The sequence below is a fragment of the Amphiprion ocellaris genome, chromosome 23 (genome assembly GCF_022539595.1).
Source record: "Amphiprion ocellaris isolate individual 3 ecotype Okinawa chromosome 23, ASM2253959v1, whole genome shotgun sequence".
NCBI classification, from domain to species: domain Eukaryota; kingdom Metazoa; phylum Chordata; class Actinopteri; family Pomacentridae; genus Amphiprion; species Amphiprion ocellaris.
In genome coordinates this window covers 10,518,383-10,541,175 of record NC_072788.1, presented here as the reverse complement: position 1 = coordinate 10,541,175, position 22,793 = coordinate 10,518,383, and the positions used below count along the sequence as shown (strand labels likewise).

The window sequence follows — 22,793 nt, the reverse complement described above, 5'->3', positions numbered from 1 at the left end:
GAGTCCTTCACAAATGAGCCAACACTAAAAATATGCGACTAAATATTCTGTTACATGGTCATGTTGAAGAATTGCAAAGAAAAGTGTGGCTGCCGAAAATGAACAGGATTACAATGGGTACTTTCTGTCACAGCAGCTTTGAAGATCTTAAAAATTGCACAAATAGAAAAAAAATATTTTGAAATAGAGATTCATGTTTATGCTATTAAACCAAAATGCAATTTCAATGGTCAGTACCACAAGAAATAACCATATTATCCCAGCGTCTGTAAGGTAGTTTTTAAAAAAGAGAGACATATCTGTCTTATATCTCATCTTATCTAACTGTTTCAGATATGTCAGTGGAAACCTAGAGGCCTGCATGAGTTTGACAGCTGATAATGTTAGTGGCAGTAACTCACTTACTGTCTTTTGCCTTTGGGCTAAAGGACAGTGAACAGTAATATGTGCACACACATTTCCCTTCTGTTAGATTCGATTAGCTTTGCAGACAAGGGAAACATTATAGCTTTGTAGTTTCTCTCTTTTATCAAGAGTGCCATAGCCAAGGACTCTCAAACCTTCATTTTCTAGCTCTGTTTGTCTTGCATTGCCAGTGTTCTCCCAAAATATAAAGATGCAACAACTGGCGCAGAATTTACATGATGTTGACACAAGAAGTGTATATGTCTCCATAACACGTTTTCTGTGACTCATTGCTATCGCTTGTAATAATATATGCGTATATTTTCAGCAAATCGTGAAAATAAAGTTGATTGGTGAAGCTTGCATTGCACAATGAAATATCAGCACTGCATCATGACAAACACACTAATTTGTATTTGCTTAGTGTTGAACAGCAGGAATGTGTCCACTCAGCAAACTCCTGCTGTAGCCAAAGAAAGTTAATCATCAGTAAGTTACATAATAGGAAAAATGGTTAGTTTAAATTTAATGTAAATTATTAAAAGTTTACTCATCTAGGGGATGTTCCTTTGTGTACTTGTGACTGTCAATCAGCTTCTAAAGGTGAACATCTATTGGATTTACTTGCAAAATCATGTTCCCAACACTAAGTGCAATGTAAACAAAAAACAAGCCAGAGACCTTGTTGCTAACAAGGTAACCCTTGAATTCAAGGTTACAGTCTGCTGCAGTTCCAAAATGCACACACAGGCATATGCACACCCACATACTCATATCATCACCTTCACACACACACACATATATGCATGCATGCACAGACAAATATGTCTCTCTCCCTGTAGTGCCCTCCTTGGCAAAATCTCAGTGCCAGTCTCTTAATGAAATGCTCAATTAGGGTCTTTAAATAGGTAATTATGCAGTGCCTAATCCCCTAGCTCCTGGGCCCTATCTCATTTAGATGACACTTGGGCAGGCAAAACGGGAGGGGCAGGCACTGGGGCCTTAGTTTCTGTCATCAAAGCCCCTCCATGGTGGCACAGGCAGCCCTGTTAATGATAAGGCACATCCAGGCAGTCAGTCAACAGCGACTCCCAGTGAGGGCCACTGACAGCATGGGAGATGGCAATGTCAGGCTTGACAGTGTCTTAATCATGTTTGTGAGTGTTTGGGGGTGGATTGTATTGGGTTGGGGGAGCTTGTATAAAGGTTTTTAAAAGGGTGACAGATGTAGAGTGAGCAGCAAAGTCTGCTTTTGCCGTGTGGCTTCATGTGCACTTTTTTGGACAATTGCAAAGTTAATTTTATATGAAGCAAAGACAGAGGGAGAGAAAATGACTGCCAAATGTCAAACTGTGCATTTTGCTTGATGCTGGGCATTGACAGAACAGTTTTGATTTTATACAGTGACATTTGTTTGAAGGTGGCATTTGATTTGAATTACAATCTCCCAACTGTGGCTGCAGAAAAGGATTATTCATTCGTTTTCAGTAGCATAATAAAATGTCTTGTTCGAGTTCTACAATATCCCATCAGTGACAGAGAAGTACTCTTGTTATTTTTGCTAACGTTGCAATGGCAGCCATTTGTCTTTGTGAAATGACAAAGGGGGAATTGTTGCTTTTTGCCTTGGGGTGAACCATTGCTTTCTCTCGACTGAGTTGCACTGAGTTTCATGAGAGCAATAGCTTACCTTGGCTAAAAAACACCTTTCAAGGGCATCCAAGAACAAATAAAAGTTTAGCTTTTTGATTCTAATAATCAGCAGCACCCACATCAAAGGACTCAGTAAACTTTAGGATACTTGAACCACAGAAATATTGAAACGGCTTTCTAAAATGATGTTCATCCCCACCTAGCATGTCCTCTGACAGTCTTATCAGGATATAGATGGAAAGGCAGGAACAACACAATTTCACCTCTATCTGTGTATTCAGCAAAAACATCTCATATCTGTGATAATATTTTTTTGTCCCGTTGCCCTCCCTTGTTGGCATTGATGAATTTTCATGCAAAAATCTTTGATAAGCTGCTGGTTCTAATGCTGTCTGTCTGTTTCTTCAGTTGTTGACTCAGGCTTTCTTATCAAATCTGAGTCATGGCAAAATCACCAGTTCCCACAAAACACTGAAAAAAGAACTGTTCTTAGGGCCCTCATGGATAGTATTGGTTTGACCAACCATTTTCCTCAGAGTAGAGTGAAACTACAAAAAATAAAAAACAAAAAAATAAATAACGTATATAAAACATATGAACGCAGGGATGAAATCACCTTTTATTGTCATTTATCTATTCATGAAAATGCCAGTGGAAGTGAGCGGTAAGAACCAAGATATCAACATGGATTTGCGCTAAGGCCTTGTGATAAGTTCACTTATGAAAACATCTCACATTAGGTAAAGGATAGCTTACAGTGTTGCTAGGCTAATTGAAGTGTAATTCACCCATTGTTGCCTCAGTGCACTATAGCAACCATAATGTGGCGTTACATTTTAGCTCTGGGTATATCCAAGCAAATTAGCATTTAGATAATGGGAGACACTTGGCATTTTAATTATTTTGCTGCCCTATGAGTGTAGCGTGTATGCCCCAAGCGCCTCCTTACATCCTTCATGTACGCCTAAGTAGTGTATTTACATACCAAACGGCTTGGCATATGTACAAAAGCCATTAAAATGTCACTTGCGCACAATGCACCTTGATGTTCAATTGTTTTGAAAAGATAAAGAGTCATATTGCTGTTGACTTATGTCATATGTATTGGGGGGGCAACACAATTCTCAATGCTGTATTATTCAGTTATTTTCAATAGAGCTCTGTTCTGAGGTTTTGTGCCATGTCGGCGAGTGGCAGTGGAATACTGTTTTGTCTGTTTGAGGCTCTGTACTTTCCATAAAACGACTTGAGCTCAGGCTGGGAACAACCTCCCTCTCACCCTCCTTCCTCTCTCTCATTTCTCTGCCTCACGGAAGTGAGATTATTCATCCTCCCACAGACCGTTGCTGTGTTGGGGGTAGATGTCAAAGTGCCAGGAGCATGTGGTGCAAAGGGTATGCGTGCCTGCGCTCTTGCTTGTATGTGTCTGTTTGCGCACATGAATGCCCGAGTCTACATTTGTGAGCATGTTTGTGTAGGAGTTGTGCATTTTAAGCTGCATCTATTTGCTTGGATGTGGTCCTGAACCCGTGATTTTGAGGGTGAGAAGAGTTTGCCATGTGTCTTATTCGCTCATTTTTTTTCTTTCACCTGCTGTCATCTTACTAGTTTCCTCCCTTCTAGAAACAATACCTTCAGACTTGCAGTGGCCTTGCAGCTATCATCTCCTCCTCAGCAATGCTTTCCTCCATCTATCCCTCATTCCTTTCTTCCATCTCTCCTGTGCAGCCTCGGTTAGCCGTTCGAGCACAGACGGAGTGTGAAAAAAGCTGGCAGTGAGGCACATTCCCTTGCTTCCCTCCCTTGGTCTCCACCTCTCCTGCTCTCTACCCTACAGCGTGTTCTCCACTCCCTCCTTCCCACTCTTTCCCTCTTTTCCACATTACTTCGCCCCTGTCCTCCTCTCCCTTCTCCCTTCGCCACCTCTCTCTGGCTCGTTGCTCCCCTTATCCATTATATTTCCAGCCCTCTGCTCCGCCCTCCTCTCACTCCCCCTTCTTTTTTTTTTTTCTGGTTCATAATATGTAACATGATTTAGCCCTCCCCTGTTCATGCGGCGTAAATTTAATCCCAGCCATTCCAGGTTGGCTGCTGCTGCGTCTACCATTTTTCTCATTTTCCCCCCTATCCTGCCACACTCTCTGCTCCCGACACAATAGACTCCTCAAGATTCAGCCTGTTTGCATGATAAGAAGTTCTTTCCCTGTATTAAATGCTGATGCGCAAGGTCAAGCACGACCCAAGTGGCACATGCTTGTACTATAGAAGCCGCCTACGCTGTGACAAGCAAACATAGCACAAGAGAAGGCCTCCCAACAAGCTGGCAATCATTTGAATAGTTTACACAGCTCGCATGCTTACCAAAAGGCTGATTGTACTCTGCTGTGGTTTTATCTGCCGCCCATTGAAAAGGCATTAGTGGCGTCCATTAGTGTTCAATAGAAAGTATGTTTACCAGAGTCAACAAGGTCAGAGGAGGTGATCCAAACATGCAGACAAAGATGAAATAGGTTGAACTGGCTTTTTGTTTTTTCCCCCCTTCGTCTAAATTCCCTAGTGTCCCTAAAGCTTACCCAATAGCTCTATAACCTTGTGTGTGTGTGTGTGTATGCGTTGTATGTGTGTGTGTGTGTGTTTGTTATTCCTGTGTGTGCACTGTGTGTTGGTATGCGTTCAAGGAGCAGCACAACAGGGCACTGGGATAATCAGTCACTAGACTGCAGGTCAGGGTCCTGCACTGTGGGTACCATCCATCTGAACCCAACAGCTGCTGGGAAACGTGGCGGGAGGAATGAGATGAGAGAGAGAGAAAGATGGGTGAGGAGAGAGAGAGAGGCGGAGGGAGAGAAAGTGGCGAGGTAGTTCAGGTAAGAGAGAAGAGTCAAGGAGAGGCTGTTGAAAACAAAAAGCACAAACAGAATGAGTGGGGAGGAGGAGGAGGAGGAGGAGGAGGAGGAGGAGGAGGAGGAGGAGTATTCGTGAGCGGATGCTTTGTGGTCATTTTAGTTATACTAAAGTGTATGGTCAAGGTCAGTTTGGGCGGGAAGAATTCGCACAATGACACAACCTTGCTCTTGCATCCAAACAAGGTAACCGTTTTCAGATTGCTACGCCCCGTCCTTGACCTCCGTTTTTCATCCGTAAAGTTGCACTGAAAGAAGTTTGTGTTCAGTGGAGATTGGTCACCGCTATTTTCACTGGCTAGAATTTGCGTAAAAGGAAAATTATCACAGAAAAAGGCTGAACAGTGTCATTTGATTAATAGCAGCGTTCACACGCAGTTACAAATGTTCCTTCACAGTATTTCTGGTGTGACATTTCAAAGTCCACATCATTTTGCCGACACAGAAAGGGGGGAAAATGCTTTGAAATCTCCTGGTAGTAATTTGCTACGGCCACACAACTGAGATGGGATTGTGATAGCTTCCTTGTCCTACAGCCGCAGCAGGTGCTTTTAAACCAATTATTAGACAGACAAATGTCATCAGACCCAATTAGCTTCCCACTGTGCATTTCATGTTGGGTGATCCATTCATAAGAAAACAAGATATAACCAGACATTAGCAACAGCACTGGTTGTGTTTTTGAAAAAATTAAGTCAGGCATGCAGGGAAAACTGTAAACCCTGATTTTCTCGAACTGAAAGCCGGGCGGCGCCACCCAAAAGATGGTTTATGACCGTGAGAGACTTGTTTGAGGGAGGTCAGGGGAGGCAAGGAGAGAGAGAAGAGGGGGGGAAGTAAATAAATAAGTATTGCAAATAAACTCCTCTGATGTGTGGTTGTCAGGGTCTTTCATGTGGAGGCTGCACTTCAGGGCATAGCTTAGCTTAGCTTGAGGGATGTTATTACACATGCCGGCTGATCGGGAGCGATGTGTGAGAAACGGCCTTGTCACTCGGTCTTAAATCACACCATCGCGGGCAGAAGAAAGTAGCAGCAGAGGGGAAAAAAAAGAGGAAAAGAAGACAGAGGGAGGAAAAACACAAGGGAGGAGTGGTGACGGAAAGAAAGAACTGCACATAAGAGAGGGTCTTTATCCCGGGAAGAGACACTGAAAGTTTACACACTGGCAATAAAGAACTCGGGACAAAGATTAAAAATTGTTACAGCGCGGCTGTAAAACCCATTGTGGCTAAACCCAAACTTAACCTATTGATGAGGAAATAAGGATTTCAAAAGGAAGTGGATGTACGGGGGTGGGTGGCTGCGCTTTGGATGAACTTATTTTATAAATATAACTCCTTTGATATTTTAAAAAATCCTTGAGGCACTGTGAGTGGGTGCCTGTCATAGGCGGCGATGTGTTACTCTACAAAGCTGTTGAATAAGTGGAAGGGCTCGTGCATGGCAACTTGTGATGTTTTCTATGCCCTTTGACCTTTAAGCTGATCTCAGCAGAGTGTGTACACAGCCACTCCAAAGGGCTTTTGCCTTAATTAAGTGACATTGACTCCTTAAGCAGCTGAACCTTAATCCCCTTTCCTGCCATCCTCTGAGCAACCTCACAATGAAGGATAGTCTTCAAAGCGAGAAGAAATCAAAAGGCATAACGGAAGGGGAGGTCACCAACAGCTGTGGCACAGACGCAAAGTAAAATTTCATCCATTTTATAATAATTTCATTCCTACTTTAGAGTCCAGCATTAATGAATTTACTAAACCTGTTTAAATGAGTCATGTTGTGCAAAGTTGTCTGACCACATGTACCCAAATTGGAGTTCAATAGATAGGTAGTGTGTGCAACCAATTATTGATTGATTTGTTAAATCAGTGCAACCAAAAATCATTGGTAACATAGCTAATGCAGGATACTTCAACAAACATTCAACAAAACAAAGTCCAGCAACCCAGACATTAACTATGGTTCCATCATCATATTATTAAGGCTGTAAAAACTGTATTTCTGTAATATGTCAACAGTGGATCTGCTGCAGCTCCCTTTCACCTCGTGTCCCCTTCACTGCTACTTAACTTCACAGCAAAAAGACAGTCTTCGGAAGCAGTTTCAGACATTATCACAGCAGTCTACACTGTGTACTCTCTCCTATAGCCCCACATATATATCACTGTAGTGTGAAAGTGTGGGTGTGGAGTGTAATTATTGCATTCTTTAACTTTCCTAGTCTGGAGGGAAATAGAAAGTCTTGCCTCATAAAAGGAAGCAAATTCTTATTTGCCGTGCCTGGCTGGGCATGATACTACATTTTATAACACAGTATGCAGTATGGTTCTCAACCACCGTCATTTTGCCGTGCTTTGTCCTTGCATGTGCTGGGCTAATTACAGAGGGATTTGGCCTTAATAGATTTGGTGGCATTTTTGCGGCTGCTTTGGTCCGTTAGGATAACATACCATAACTCGGCTATTTCCTTGAAGTTTGATTCACTATGTGCGTGAGGTTGAAATTAAAAACACCCTATTTATAAAATTCCCTGGAACTGGCCAGAATGAATTTAGTCAACTTGCACACAGGATGAGCATGATTTGATTCAACTGCAACACTCGAACCCATGTTAAAAAAAAATAAATAAATAAAAAAAAGCATTGGGGTGCCATTGGTTTGGATTTGGTTTGCCAAATTATGCAGGACAACATGGGAAGACATTTGGTGTGAAGCTGATGCATAAACCTGCTGTTTTGGGGAGCTCATAACTATTCTGCTTGCATTCATTCCCATAATAAGTTTATTGCGGTATGGCTGGAATAGAAGATAAATATGACTGATTCTTTTATTTGTTTTGTTTTTTTTACCCTTAATAATATTGCTTGTCTAAATAGACCAGAATACCAAACAAGCACGCTCAGATGAGAATAGACCAGCCATTATGGAGAATATAAACATCCCACCCTCCTTCTTTCTCACATTTCTGATAAGGATCATGGGGAAGGAGAGAGAGTAGACAGCTCAACAGCCCCTTTCTTTTTCTTGCCACACACTCCCCCCTTTTCTAATTAACATTGTGCATGTTGTCAGGCTTTGTTTAATAATGCATGATTGCTATCAGCAGCAAAATCCTTTGAATGAAGCACTACTGAATGGGAACACAATAATACCACCAGGGGCTCAGGAAGAAAGACAAGACTGTTTTTTTTTTCCTTTCTATTGTAATAAATGTTCAATGGGAATCATCAGTGCCACCAAATGTATGAAAGTGAAGGTGCAGAGTTTAATGCTAAACGGCCATGTTGAGGATAAAATGGGCAAAGGTGGAGCCGCCTTTGAGGGACTCTTTCAGAAATGGAAATCGAAAGTATCATTTGAACCCATGTGCACACTCATATATGTAATTACATGAGCACAAGCTTGCATTCAAAAAAAGCTGCAGTGTTTAGGCTAAATCCATTGTCAGATAACAATGCATTTGGCAAACTGCTGCCTCTCTGCCAGGTTTGGCAGGTGGCTCATCACCTTTTAGCACATTAGGAAGGAATCCGCAGCACAATTTACTTGTAAAAATGAACGCGACAAATCAACATCAATTATGATTGCTTTCATTTTTGGTATAAATTACGATGTTTTAGCTGTGCTTACATTAGCTTCTCCTTGTATTTACTCACATGGCACAGCTTCTCGGTTGTCTCACTGGTGGTTACACAACATACAGATGGTTCTGTTTGCCTCCATCAGCGTGTGTGTGTGTGTGTGTGTGTGTGTGTGTGTGTGTGTGTGTGTGTGTGTGTGTGCGAGTGTAAATGGGTGTGTGTGCATGCAGGGTGTGAATAGAGAAGGGGAGGGCTGCTGAGTACTGTTTCTTGTGTGCTGCCTAATGTCATGTCATTATGGAAATTCACACTTCATTAATTAACTCAAAGGCTATCACTTAGATTTGGAGGGGCAGATGCGTAAAACAATAACCGCAGGAGACAGACAGCTGTACCTACACTACATATGGATCACACTGCAGCTCCATCCCCTCACGCATCGCTCAGGGTTTTTTCAGTCCAGTTGATTCTAATCAAATCCACCATCGCTACAAACACTACTCATGTGAATATTCTGTCTAGTGTTCTCTCCGATGTATGTATATGCATTTGTGTTTGTGCGTGTGTCAGCGGTGGTGTGAGCGGAGGATGAGATTGCCTCAAATTGATTCCCTTCGCCACACGTCCCCCGCTCTCTTGCGCTTGCTACTAGCCCCGCGGCGCTTGGAGACAGGTAGTCGTGTCTATCTCCCCCCAACACAAATCGAGTGTGACAGGTGCGCTATCTTCTCGTCTTTTCTGCCATTTACAGCCCACAGAAATAAAAGAGGGGAGGCTAGGAGCGAGAAAGAGGATGATTGGTAACAGGGAAATGAGGTACTTTGTCATCATCGGGCCTAGTGATTGGGCTTAGGGGGGCTTGTTTTTTTTTCCCCCCACCTTCAGTGAGTGGCGGTCAAATCTGTGGATAAACAGTCCAATATAACATTATTTCAATCAAAAACATTTATATGCACAGTTGCAGCCCCCTGAGAAAACAAACTTTACAAACACAAAACTTCACAAGATCCGACATGTTTGATCTCATGGTACAGGAAGTTTCTGTAATGTCAGTACGCAGACCATGTACCAAAACCCGCCAGTCACTGCAGCTGAAACAACAGCTTCCTGCAGAACAATGCAGGCAGGCTAGCTAGCATGCTAACCGGCAGTACGGTTTTTCATCCAAGCTCAAACACTCGGATTAGCCGGGAGCCGTGTTATGAGCCCAAGACTACCGCAAAGCATCCATCACTAAGGATCAAGCTCAGGCTTAAGCAAATGGATGACAAGGGATAGAGTCAGTCTGCAGCTAATACTAGCTCACTGTATCGCATTGATTTTCACAGCTATGTAGTGGCCTTTCGATAAAAAAAGGCTGAAACATGAATGGCAACAGCTGGCCACTCTGTCATATAGATTTTATTTGCTGTTTGTGCAGTACTGGATAAAGGAGAAAACATGAGTGTGAGTGCTGAAGCTAAGCTACTCTATCACTTTGTATGGGCACTTAGAGCTATTAAAGCATCCACTATGGATGGATATGTGGTTTTAGAGGCATGAATATGTGCCTCAGATGAATTGGCTTATTGACTATGTACAGGGTGTCACACTGTTATTAAAAGACAACACTGATTTTCTGCATTGTAGAAGAACATGCCAAGTTTCAGCAGTTTTACTTTAATCAAATGAAAAAGCTTTCACCGTTTATGAATATTCCCTGACTATTCTTCTATGCAAGAGAGGCGTTCTTTATGTGAAACAGATATCAACACTGATCTGAGGGGGACTTAAAATGTACTCTTATTATGCAGCGTATTTAATTGGTGCTCGCGACCAAAGCTGTGAAGACAAAATCATATTAACTCACCCTTTCATCTGTGTGGTTTCGCCCTCTCTCTCGTGCACTCTCTATCTTTCTCCCTCTCATGCACACGTGCACACGCATTGTGTGAAGTGACTATTCCATTTAGAGAACTGTCAGAACATACCCCGTGAGCACATCAGGCTCTTCCTATCCTCTGTCAGCTCCAGCCGAGGCTGTGTGGGGGTATGTCAGAAATGTGCAGGGATAGATAAAACCCATGGAGCCAAACAGCTTTGTTTCATTCAGTCCCTCTCTCTCTCTTTTTTCCTCCCTCCTCCTTCTTCCTTCTCCCTCTTCCTATCCCTCCTTGCCTTTTGCATAGGCTGTGAATACCCTGCATCTGAGAAATCAGACCAGACTGACTCACAGGGCTCTGTGAGCCAGTGCCACCGAGGCTGCCAAAGCATGCTGGTGCCAAGCTGTCCCACCATGCACAGAGCCAGACCCACGCTGCTGCTGCCGCTGCTGCTTGTCCTGGGTCTGCTACTCCACCTCGCCGACGCTCAAAGTAAGTAGATCGTCGACTGTCACGTGGCCCTCGAGTGTTAGGCCCTGCTGAGTATGGGGATGGGGTGGTAAATGTGGAACTGTCTTTGTTTGTTTGTATTTCTCTTGAACACCGCACACATAAATACTTAATGTAACACACAACTTAAATAAATACTTAATGGAATATATAAAATGTCTTAAGAAGCACAAAGGCTGGTTTTCCTATAGTGAGTTTGGAATATATAAACTAGAGTAATATTGCCACCGTCACGACTATGAAATTTTAGCCTCTTATCACTGGTGCAAATTTATCAGTTATAAATGTCAGAATTTCAAAATCTAATTCCAAAAGGTTTTACTACTTTACCCTGAGAATAACTAAATCAGTGGGAGAAAGACCATCATGGGCCTTCCAATCACATCTATTGTTATTTCACTTGGATGTACTACCTTCACTTTTTATTTAGATTAATGTCCCAAAAGGATTTTTTTCTGTGCTGAATGTCATATTGAGCTTCAGACACGTCAGGAAGTTGGGAGGTGAGTTAGGGTTCAATCTGCAGCTTCCACAACACACTGGCAGTGGACCTGGTTAAGTTGTTTCTCTAGCAGTTAATTATTTGAAACTTCTATTTGTATAGGCATGGTTTCTGGATTTATTTTGGACATGTTTAAAGAGAATCTTGATTTATTTATTTATTTATTTTTTTTTAATGACTGAAGTCCTTCCACAGCCCAACACTTGGATTCTTGTATGGCTATTGTAAAGTGTTTGTCATATTGTCCTTCTATCGCCTAAACACACACCTATATTCCAAACTCTTCATCTCACCAAACTACCACATGCTTTTTTTTCCAACCACTTCTTTGCTGCAGTAAGAACCAGAAATGGCCAGGTCTCAGCCAAGAATTTCACCATGAGAAATCTTTGGAATTGAGTCACTTGACATCAGACACCTGCCCATTGATGTGTGACAACAGTTTTCAAACCTCATTGAGCTCTGGTCCTACACCATAGATTTCACCCCCTTCTCCAAACCTCCTTGCTCTCTCTCTCTCTCTCTCTCTCTCTTTTAGATCCATGAATCATTAGCTTCTGGAGTCACAGTGGGATGAATAAAAATTTTATTGCTCCCTTTGCACTGACTGAAATCCCCTCAGTTCAGCTGAATGTCTCTGAATGAAGGGATCATTCACCCAAGGTCATATAAAACAGAGCCACGCAAAGTGAAATTGATGGGTGAGATTTTCAACTTTGTGCTTGAGAAATGTTCCCTGCAATCTGTTCAAATGTGTTTTATTTTTCTTCTCTGCCTCGCGCCACATATGTCTCACAGCGGGGGAGAGGCAAATGGAGAAATGTATTCTCCGTTTATCCCCCATTTTATGTGCAGCCCCAGGATTTATTGACACAATTTAATTATGGGACCTTCCCAAAACAGCATTAATGGTCGATAAACGTTGCCATTGAGGGAGCTCTTTAGGAGCTATCTTTTCAGAAACTCCCATCTTCCACCGTCTAGTCTGACTTTACAACAACATTTGATGAGAAAAAAAAAAAAATACGATTGCCAAAACCTTCGCTCAGACAACTGTCTTGGTAAAACTTCCAGACATTCCACAGTTGCATTTGAGCACAAATGTAACAGAGACCGACACAACTGCAGTCAGCAGGCCCCAAATCTTGACGCCTCAGTGCTCACCATTCCCCACAACACCCCATTAATTTCCTTCCTTTAGTCGTCTGGCTGTTAGCAGCTGCTGCTACCCCATACCCCACTTAAACAGCTGTGCTGGGTCATCATTTCAAAGCCAAAACAAACCTATCTTGAGGTATCCACAGTGGCTGTCTGTTAATGACTCAGGGTGTGTGTGGGAGTCAGGGAGGTCACAGGGATGAGGTGCATGTCTTGTCTGAAACTGAGGGAAAGTGTCTGTTCATAGCCACAACCACTTCAGATGCTACATATTAGCTCTGGGATTTATTTTTTCTCCTCTCTGTTTCTGCACTGCCTGATCTCCCACATGCACGTGTTTGTTCCTCCTTTTCCCAGCTCCCTTCTATTGTTTTTCTTCCTAATCGCTCTCTTGCCAATTTTCTCTTCGTTTCTTATTTGGGCTTTTTCTTTCTACTGTGTGTCCGCCTGCGTCTTTTGTCTTCTCCCTACCTTCTCCCGTTTGCTGTTTGGAAGCGGTGCAATAGCCCCTTCCAGCGACTCAGAAGCTCCTTAATTTCCTCTACTGTTCTGCTGCATATGTATATGCAGCCCAGACACTCTGGGGCTCTCTCCACATGTGCAGTGTGCAGTAAATGTACACCAGTTTACTCCGTTCCAGACGAAGCCCCTCAGCAGCAGAATCCGACTGCATTTCCAAAGGGAAAACTGCCCTCTGCTGCTCTGGATCCATTTGGGTGTGAGCTGGCCTCCGGCTGTGGACTCGGTGGAGGATATGAGACACACGAGAGCAGAAAATGGCTGAGTCTGCCTGCTTAACAGATGGCACAATCCTCAAAGCCAGTCCCACCAATACAGTGCAGTCCCTTGTTAAAAAAACACCAATCAGGGCCCATAATAAACTCATGTGAATGGGAATTCTATCATATCTGATCCCTCTGCAGGTGTTTTCAAATGGGACCTGTTATACCTGGGAGGAACGTGAATGATTTAAAAAAGATCTAGAGGTTGTTGCTATGTTTCCCTGTTTGGTCTATTGCTTTGTTTTCACTCTGCCATTGTTTTGTCTTTGGCCTTCTCTCTCTGTTGCTTCCTCTGGTTTTCTCCTTCACCCTGTCCCCCTTGCTCTTCAAATGCGGCCTGTTTAATTTCTGTGGCAAATTGGGCTTGGCAATGGCTTGAAAGGGGGGCATAATTGTCCCTTGTGAGCCAAGGGGACTGAGCGCAAGAGAGAAGCAACAAACAATTTCTCTGTCATTTGCTGAACAGTAATGCAAAAAAAAAAAAAAAGAGAGGAAGCATTGAAGCTGAGAGTAAAGCTGGAAGCATTAAACACTTCCACCTGGGCACGGATGAAGCAGGGTGAAACTTTGGTGTGGGCATCAGAACGGAATAACTTGGACATTCATTAACTTGATAGATTATGTGTTTCATGAGCACAGGACTTACGTGAAGCAAAAAAACAAAACAAAAAAAGAGGTAGAATTTGTCCCACAATGTGTGCAGGTGGAGAATTTCCCCCAGACTTCATTTCTTTTTCTTTATTTATCCACATCGCATTAACCTAAAATGATTGAGCAACATTTATCTGAACTGATAAAGTGAAAAGTGCTAATAGTTTAAGCATTTTTTTCCTCAATTAACAAATTTCATATCAACAATACAGTAAAAAATGAAATTTCTTAAGAAAAAAACAAAAACCAACCAAGCACCAATTTCAAGCACTCTCTAGTCCATGCTGTGTTGGATCATGTCAAACCCTGAGACTAATAGTGTTTTAAATGATTCCTACCATTGCTGGTGGATGGCGTAGTGAGTCCCAGCGAGCCAGCACGATTCTCCTTAACACGTCAAATGAGTATCGACGGACTCATCCACCCTCTTTAAACATTAAGATGTTAACACCCAAACCTCATCTCTCTCACTTGTGCATATTTACAGGCAGGCGTTGTGCTCACCAAAGTACTCACAACATCCATAAGCATCTAACGTATGCACAATCCTTCTGAGTCAGCAATCAAAGGTGAACCACATGGGACAAAAACAGCACATTGTCTATTGATATGGCACTTTTTTGAGGCAATGCAGTGGTGAAAAAGAGAGCTAGGGAATGGTGCAGGCAACATTATTCATATATAAAAGCAAAATATATGTTTCCATGTTTGCAGCTTTGCGATTTCTCCTTTAACACATTTTTACTGATCTGGTAAAATACTTTGTGTGTGTGTGTGTGTGTGTGTGTGTGTGTGTGTGTGTGTGTGTGTGTGTGTGTGTGTGTGTGTGTGTGTGTGTGTGTGTGTGTGTGTGTGTGTGTGTGTGTGTGTGTGTGTGTCTAAGAGGAACCAGTTTCCCATACGTTCACGAAAAGATATGTAAAAGCAAGTCATGATCCAGTAGCATCTACTGCTCTATGAGGAGTCATTTGCAGCAGTAACAATCAGCAACAGCATCTGCTATTCTAATATTTTCTGCATACAATTTCCAGTGGTGTTTGTATATCACATGGGGGGAAAAAAATACAAATTACAAAAAGAAATGGTGAACAACTGTACCAAAGCAGGCACACCACCATTTTTAGAACACAAAAATGCCCCGATACATGCATGTGCACATACACCCACCGCATATCCCCACAAAACACGATCACCTTGTTGTAAGTCCAAAAGCTAATGATACTCTATTCCCCAGATAACATCAGGCTGTAATATGTGTGTTTTATGCATGCCTGGCCTAATATGAATTATTGTAAAATAGTGTTGTATTTGCATATAAGCTTCCGGGCTGTACTGAAATTAGCATTTTTACAACAGCTCAAATTAAATCCCTCTGCTTAATTTGCCTGCATGCTAATTTGATTTAAATTGAGTCTATTCCATTCGCTTTTACACTCATACCCACACAGCGCTAACACGCACACACATGTATGAACACACAGTATGTACTCTAAAGAACTGCAGCCTACATTCACCCCCCCCCCGACATGCACAGACACTGCCTAGTACACATTGAATTAGACACACAAATAAAAAACACACAGAGCTTGCATGTTTGTGTAGCCACATAAAATGACATTAAAGCAAGAGGAGAACTCATAAAGGGTTTGATCCAACTTTAAATCACTGCAATTCCCCAAGTCTACCACCTCGTTCATCATTCTGCCGGACACTGCTCAAGTGGAAATCTCATTGTTGGCTCCACTCGTTCATTTCAAAACGTGTCTTAGTACAGTACATCCTTAAAACTAGCATCAATATCTACAAGAGGAAAGTGTGCATCATGTTCATACTTCAAATAAATGTGGTGAAAGCACCTTCGGCTCAGAGTGCCAGCACTTAATTACCATCTAGTTGTTTGGATGAAGACCTTGTGACAAGACTGGGAATCTGAGATAAAACAATGTTATCAGCGCTATGCAAGATGCTTCTTGCTTGCAGGTTGAACTAAATGAGTAAGAAGTCTTTATCGTTTTCTTTGGCTGTAAACGCCTGCACCAACTCCTTGTCAACAATGTCCTGTGCAATTATGTTTTAAGGTTCTATCAGACCCATTATTAACTCCATGAATGCTGATTTCTCTGGCATCTATGCCCAAGTGTATTATTTAAGGCCATTAGCCTCATCTATGGATTGCAGTCATTTTCCCTTGCACTTAGACCACAGAATCATACAAAAACCAAGCAATTTTCATCACACTCCTGACCCTCCCACTCTCAAGAAAAGCAGATAATCACACACAATATGGAGATGTTGTACAGGCCCAGATGAAGGTAATTAAAGGCTAGCCTGTAGTCACTAATGCTATATCTAAGTGCACTTATGTTTCCAAGACATAACTGACTTGAAAATGGTGGAGCAATTTAACCATGCTTTACCACTCACGTCTCAGACTGGGAATATTGACAGAACAAAAGCACCATAATCCAAAGTGTAAATCCATTCGAGAGGCAATCAACAAACCTCCCAAAATCCTTTTTTATCCAAATCCATATAGTGGGATACCTGCACATGAAACGGCTAGGTCTGTCATCCTGCAGAATGGTATGGATTTCAGTCAGCCTGGCACCTCTTTATCTGTCCTTTGAGCATTTAAGGTGCCAGAAAAACAATAGGAGACCAGGTTAACGCAGTGCACCGTGCTAGATTTCTATACTTACACAGTCTCTCTCTCTCTCTCTCTCTCTCTCACACACACACACACACACACACACACACACACAGACACACTCACACAAAGGGTACCTTGTAGCATGTCTTTGAAGCTGGGATCAGCCGGTGAGCCGAGCTCAGTGCCAGCTGTTTTGCATCTGCTGGGCTTACACTTGGCATGATTCTGGCCTAGCTGGCGTATGTACTAAATCTGATCACCCTTCACACGCTATGCCAGTGAACTGTATAACAATGCAGGTGTTTCATGACATTGCCACAGTGACAGTGCAATTAATAGATTGATGCTGTAGCTGCAGCGATGGGATTACTCGCCCAGTCAAGTCTGAAATACATGAGCGTTCACTGCACAGATGATGTTTCACTGCAGTGTGCAGTCTGAACAATGAAGAGTGAGAGAATACACCATCTACACATGCAGGAAACTAAGATGAGAAAACATAGAAGCTCATAGGCTGACAAATAAATTATATGTAGTATATATGTATCATATATATAATAGTAAATATTTCAAAAGACACACGGACATTTGACTCTTTTAAATACAAAATACATAAAATACCACTGTTTATGGGTACCAGCCATCATGTTTCCAAGCAAATATACTGTAGGAGGTGGAGATTGTTGTTGGCCTTATTAGCATCATGGCAGTCCGATTTATCTCCCAACACTGGATTGACTCATTAAACAGTTTCTCAATACAGAAATCCCAAAATAAATGGTCTTTCTGTGCAATACGTTTGGATAAACCGCTACTCCGCCTGCAAGCAGCCCCGTGATTACAATTCCGGCAATTACTAACACTCTGTGGTTTAAGTCCAAGAACCAGTCTGTATTTTAGAAGCCATAAGCAGAACAGATAAACCTACAGGGAGCCTGGAGGTAGACGCCGAATATGACAGAGCCTGCATGACAGGATTTATTTGTCATTCTGTTAATTATTCTCCTGAATATAAGGCAGCCACCTGGATGTTGCTGAATGCATCATTTTGTTTGAGGGAGCTAAATCTCACAGCCCAGACTTGTGTGTTTGGAGGGAGGGAATGTGTTTTTGTGCCCTTTTAGAGGACACAATCATATGATTATAAAAGCCTTTTTGAATTCTCTGCTTCAGAACTGATGCATCTGTGTGTGTGTGTGTGTGTGTGTGTGTGTGTGTGTGTGTGGTCACGCATGCGTGTGGGTAACACCTGGCCTTAGGCCGGAACTTTGGTCTCACTCCAGGGGTCCTAAGAGTGCGACACATTGCACTGATCTCGGCGCAGCACATTTGTGTGCCTGTGGGGTATTTTGAGATTCTGCAGTGGGGTTAATGGTCTAAACCATTCATCTCCATGGAGTGCCTCGGGCCAATCTCTCAGTCCTGGCCACAAAGCTTACATCCCCACCTTCTTACCTACAGCACTCTCCAACGCTTGACATGGATTGGGAATCTTTATGCCCCGAGCTCCTCCTGTCACAGCTGATTTACATTTGGTGGAGTGATGGAGTGAGCGCTCAAAGTCTGTCTTTGGAGGGCCATCTTTCTCACCTAATACTCACTTACACACCACATCTGTCACTCTTCTCCATCACTCCGCCCTCTCTCTTGTTTGTGTGCTTGCTCACTCATTAACTCTTATTCACACACACACGTTGCGACTTACACTCGCTCCTTCTTTGGCTTCTCTGCGCCACCAAATGAGTCATGCCATTTGAGGAGCTGAGATTTACTATGACACACAGCTTTAGTGTGGTTTATTAGTTATGGCAAATGAGAGTGAAAGCCTCCATTGAGAGGTGAAAATGCTCTCATGCCACAGCCAGATCCATAGGCTTTTCAAGTTGAAACTGAGCCAAGCCCTTGTTTCTAATGGCACAGGACTCTGAGTGCCCATTCCATCACACCGTGGAATATGTATTCACACACACACACACACACACACATTACTGAAAGGTCCCTGGACATTTATGAGGTGTTTAGACAGTATCCATCACAACATCCAGGAACAGTCGGTTCCCCTTAGTTTTAATACTCCCTTGGTACCATCTTTCATGTCATTCATCATTCTCTCATCAACTAATTAATTACCACAATCGCCTCCATCACTTGAGTCATGATGAAGGATATTTCAAGCTAAGTGTAGATAATTAATGTACAACAAAGAGGTAGGATGGCAGTGAATCCCAAGTGTGCATTTGCCTCGAAAGGCAAGACCTTATCTGGCATTTCTTCCTCCGGATCTTTCAAACACACAGCTCGACATATTTCCTTACAACTTTTAGTTCAGTTAAATTCAGTCTCATTCAGTCCTCACACTGCCGTTTGTTATTCCTCTCGTCCCCCCACTTTTATCTCTGCCTCAGTCTGGTAGTTAGTACAAGAGAGCACTGAGCATGCTCTATGATATCAGGATTTATGCCTACATGGATTTCTCTAAGTACACTTTCCAAACAAGATTTTCCCACTCTCGTCCTCATGGCCTTCGGAGAGAGGAAAAAGAACACATAATCAGAGCAGCTCGCAGACATCACCCCCCTTTCAATCCCTCACTCTCCTCCCTGCCACTGCCAGGGTAAAACAAAAATTTCACACCACATGATCTGTTGCCTCTCATTACATGGCACAATTTAATTGGCCATGCTTTTCACTGATTGCTGTTATTCAAGCAGAGATGTCCACAAAAAGGGGGGAGGCTGTGGTTTTGCCCTTTGAAACCCACAGAGACATCTTTACTGTGTTCTTTGGCCAAATATGTCAACTCCAATGGGAGGAGAATAGGAAAACCCAGGAGACATTACTCATTTAACAGTAGCAAAGTGCAGGTGAAAGACCTGCTTAAATGTGATACGATGAAAAACATGTCTGATAATAAAATGCAGATAAAAATAGGAAACTAAAAATAATTATCTCTATGTAATGTTGTATGTTTGTAAAGCATTTTATTGTACACACAAGACAAATATTTGTGCATTACTCAGGCAAAAAGTATATGTGTGTTTGCCAGAAGGAGCAACTATGCATGGTTGTACTCAAATTCATAGTCTGAGTAGGACACTTTGGTAAAAATAGCACACATAGAGTGGGCACCTAATGGAACCAAGAGCTGGACAATATGTCATATCTCTAATAATATGCTTTCATTCTCCATTAGTGCCAAAGAGCATCACTGATCAGATGGTTTTGAAAATCCCACTTTGACCAAACAATATGCTGTATGTACAGTATACAAAATGAAACTGCAACTTTTTGATGGTTCTCAGAGAAGACGGTTGCAGTAAAATCCAACATATGAATGAAAAAAATATAGATGTAGATAAGATGAAGGGGTCAGACACACCAACAACCAAACTGCAGCAGAAATAAAATCAAAATACCATGGGGTTGCTGAACGATTAGAAGCCAAACATGGGGGAAAGAGAGCTTAGATGGAGATTAACTAAAAGAATGGGTGGATTGACTTTCAAAGGCATTTCGAACCAGATGAGGTGATAGGAACGAAGGGAAGTTAAGGCTAATATGAGTTACAGGGATTTCTTTTATGTTTCTTCACTGCTTAGTTCTTTTTTTTTTTTTGCAAAGCTCAAAGATAATTTTCAAAAAGTAATCCTAGAGCCTACAACTTTAATCCTACTGATATGATTAGGTTCCTGGCATCTTATGAAATGATCTCAACCCTTTTTATAAGGATCTGAAATTTGGTAATGAAAGTCAAAGGTAAACAGATTAAAGATATTGCAGTTCGGATTGAATGTCACATTTTGATCTTATTTCAAGTCTCTTGTCACACACAACGAAAAAAAGTCAACTTTTATCGAGAAAGTATAAGTCATTAAATTTAACTTCAACCAACTTCCATCAGAACTGGGAGTCAACACTGGAATGCTGCATGAATTTAGATGCTCACAAAGAGAAACAATGGCTGTTCATGCTTATGATATTATTAATGATGTATTAAGAAAAATACAGGTTTATATAGTGTACTGGGGATGAGAAAGTGAGTTGAAAGTGCAATATTGTATTAAAATTCATTGCTACAAACACTAAGACAATAATATACAAAATAATCCAGCAACTTAATTGTAATCAACTGGTTGCATAGTGACTAACGCAATTCTGGGATGGGGACGGGAGTCACAATAACAGCAAACAAAAAGGCGAAACAGAACCATGAGAGGGTATTCTTATCTCAGATGACTGCTATCTCGTGGAAGACAGCCACTTTTGTTTTGCCATGCCTCATTGTGTGGCATCTTTGAAATCCACAAGGGCCTGTTACACAGCATTCATTTTGTTTCATCACTCGCACAAAGCCTTGACTGACATTATTTCAGATAGTTTGTTTCAGGTACAATGAGAGTAATTATTCTGGCTGCATTGAGGACACAGAGTACCAAAAGAAAGTAAGCAATATTACTCGCAATGATACAATATTACAACAAATTACTGATGAAAGCTCCACAAATAACCGCATCTTGTTTTTTTTTTTTTTTCTGAGTCACCAGCATATCCCTCCTGCATGATGCATTGTTTTGGGTTTTTTTTTGGCTTTGCTGGTATATGACACGGTTTCAGTAGCTCGGTGCAGACAGAGTCCTATCTTTAGTCAAGGTTGTGTGTGCAAACAGCAAAAAAACAAAAGAAAAAACACATGGCAAGTCAGTTAATGAGAAAAAATCAAAGCAGCAAACCGTTTGAGACACTTGTGTCCCCGAAAAATTTTACAAAAAGGAGAAAGTTTTTCAGTGCAGGCGCATCTTTTAATTCACTGTATTCAGATATCGTATAGCTGGTGTTCATCACAGGAGGAAGCTATAGAAAATAGGAAGCATGTTCCTATTTACCGCAGCCCTGTTGCTGTTCCCAGCTACCATCGTTCCTATTTTCTCCTGCACAAGGCTTCACAGAAGGCAGATCTATCCTCACAGTCGCTGCTCTACATCTGTACAAGATCTGGAAATATCGATTAGATGATAATTAAATTGTCCACCCCAGCTTGATATGGATTAATAATTGCCCACTAATGCCCCCCTGACATTTTGTTGCATCGACTCAATACTGTTTGCAGGGCTGCGCCAATAATTATGACGCTTCGTATTCTTCATTTTGTCCCTAATGAGACCAATCAGAGTTGGCTCGACTTTTACCTAAGAATTAGAAAGGAATGAAAGGGAGTGAGAAGGAAGGATAGATTTTCTCTTAGGAACCATTACTCAATGTTTTGGGCCTTATCATGGTGATATTTCCTCGCTTTACAGGAACATTTATTGTCTTAAAAACCTAATTTCTTGATGTGTAATCAGTGCTGCGTCGGAATAAATATAAATTGTCATATCCTGTTAATCCAAATCACGAAAAGAGGCCATCTTTGGACAAATAACAGCACCGCTAGGCGAACTATAAATACTGAGATGAGAAGGTGGTATGGGCATCATGCCACTTCACTGCTTCGACTTCCTCACCGCCATCTGTGAGTGTTCCTCCTCTGGCATTCTCACGGAGGCCTTTTGTGCATTTTTTCCCCCTTTGTCCCTGTTTGCTAGGTTTAATTAGGTTATTTACTTGAGCCTCACCTCCCAGTGTTTCATTATAGTGGGCATAGCAGATAGGGCTTCACACAGGGCAGGGGCAGATAAAAACTTAGGACAAAAGATGATAAATGTCGTGAGCGGGAACCGGAATGCAATCTGGCTGCCACGATGCAGAGATGCTCTAATGGCTTCCCAGCAAGGAAGGGGGAAGGCACTGTCGAGATGGCAACGTGATAAATGGTACTGGGATGGCTGTAAGGATTATAGGCAAGACAAAGAAAAAGAAAAGAGTCATGGAAGGAGGAAAAAACGAAGATGACCACAAAATGGAATCTAATTAATCTGGACTTGGCTCCCCCTCCTGACAAATTCAGTGCAGAAGAAGAAGGGGAAGGGAAATTGTTTTTTAGGGATGTGTTCACCTCCAGCCTATCTACCATTCTACTTTCCGTCCAGGTTGAAAAGGCAAGGGGACGTATGGGTTCTGACAATGCTCCTGCACCTGTGGAATGATTAATGACAACGGACTCGCCTTACATGCTGCAGAGCGAAAATATCTGTTCCAA

General features: G+C 42.0%; 1 protein-coding gene across 47 annotated transcripts in view; it reads left to right on the top strand.

Moving 5' to 3' along the window:
- The window catches only part of LOC111564112 (protein tyrosine phosphatase receptor type D), a 364,925-nt gene that overhangs the window by 258,592 nt on the left and 83,540 nt on the right, over positions 1-22,793 (top strand). For all 47 annotated transcript variants that reach the window (XM_055007560.1, XM_055007567.1, XM_055007566.1 and 44 more), the window contains one exon: positions 10,711-10,896. In XM_055007560.1, the coding sequence (XP_054863535.1) occupies positions 10,794-10,896 (103 nt within the window). In that variant the 5' untranslated portion in view covers positions 10,711-10,793. The remainder of the gene's footprint in view (positions 1-10,710; positions 10,897-22,793) is intronic.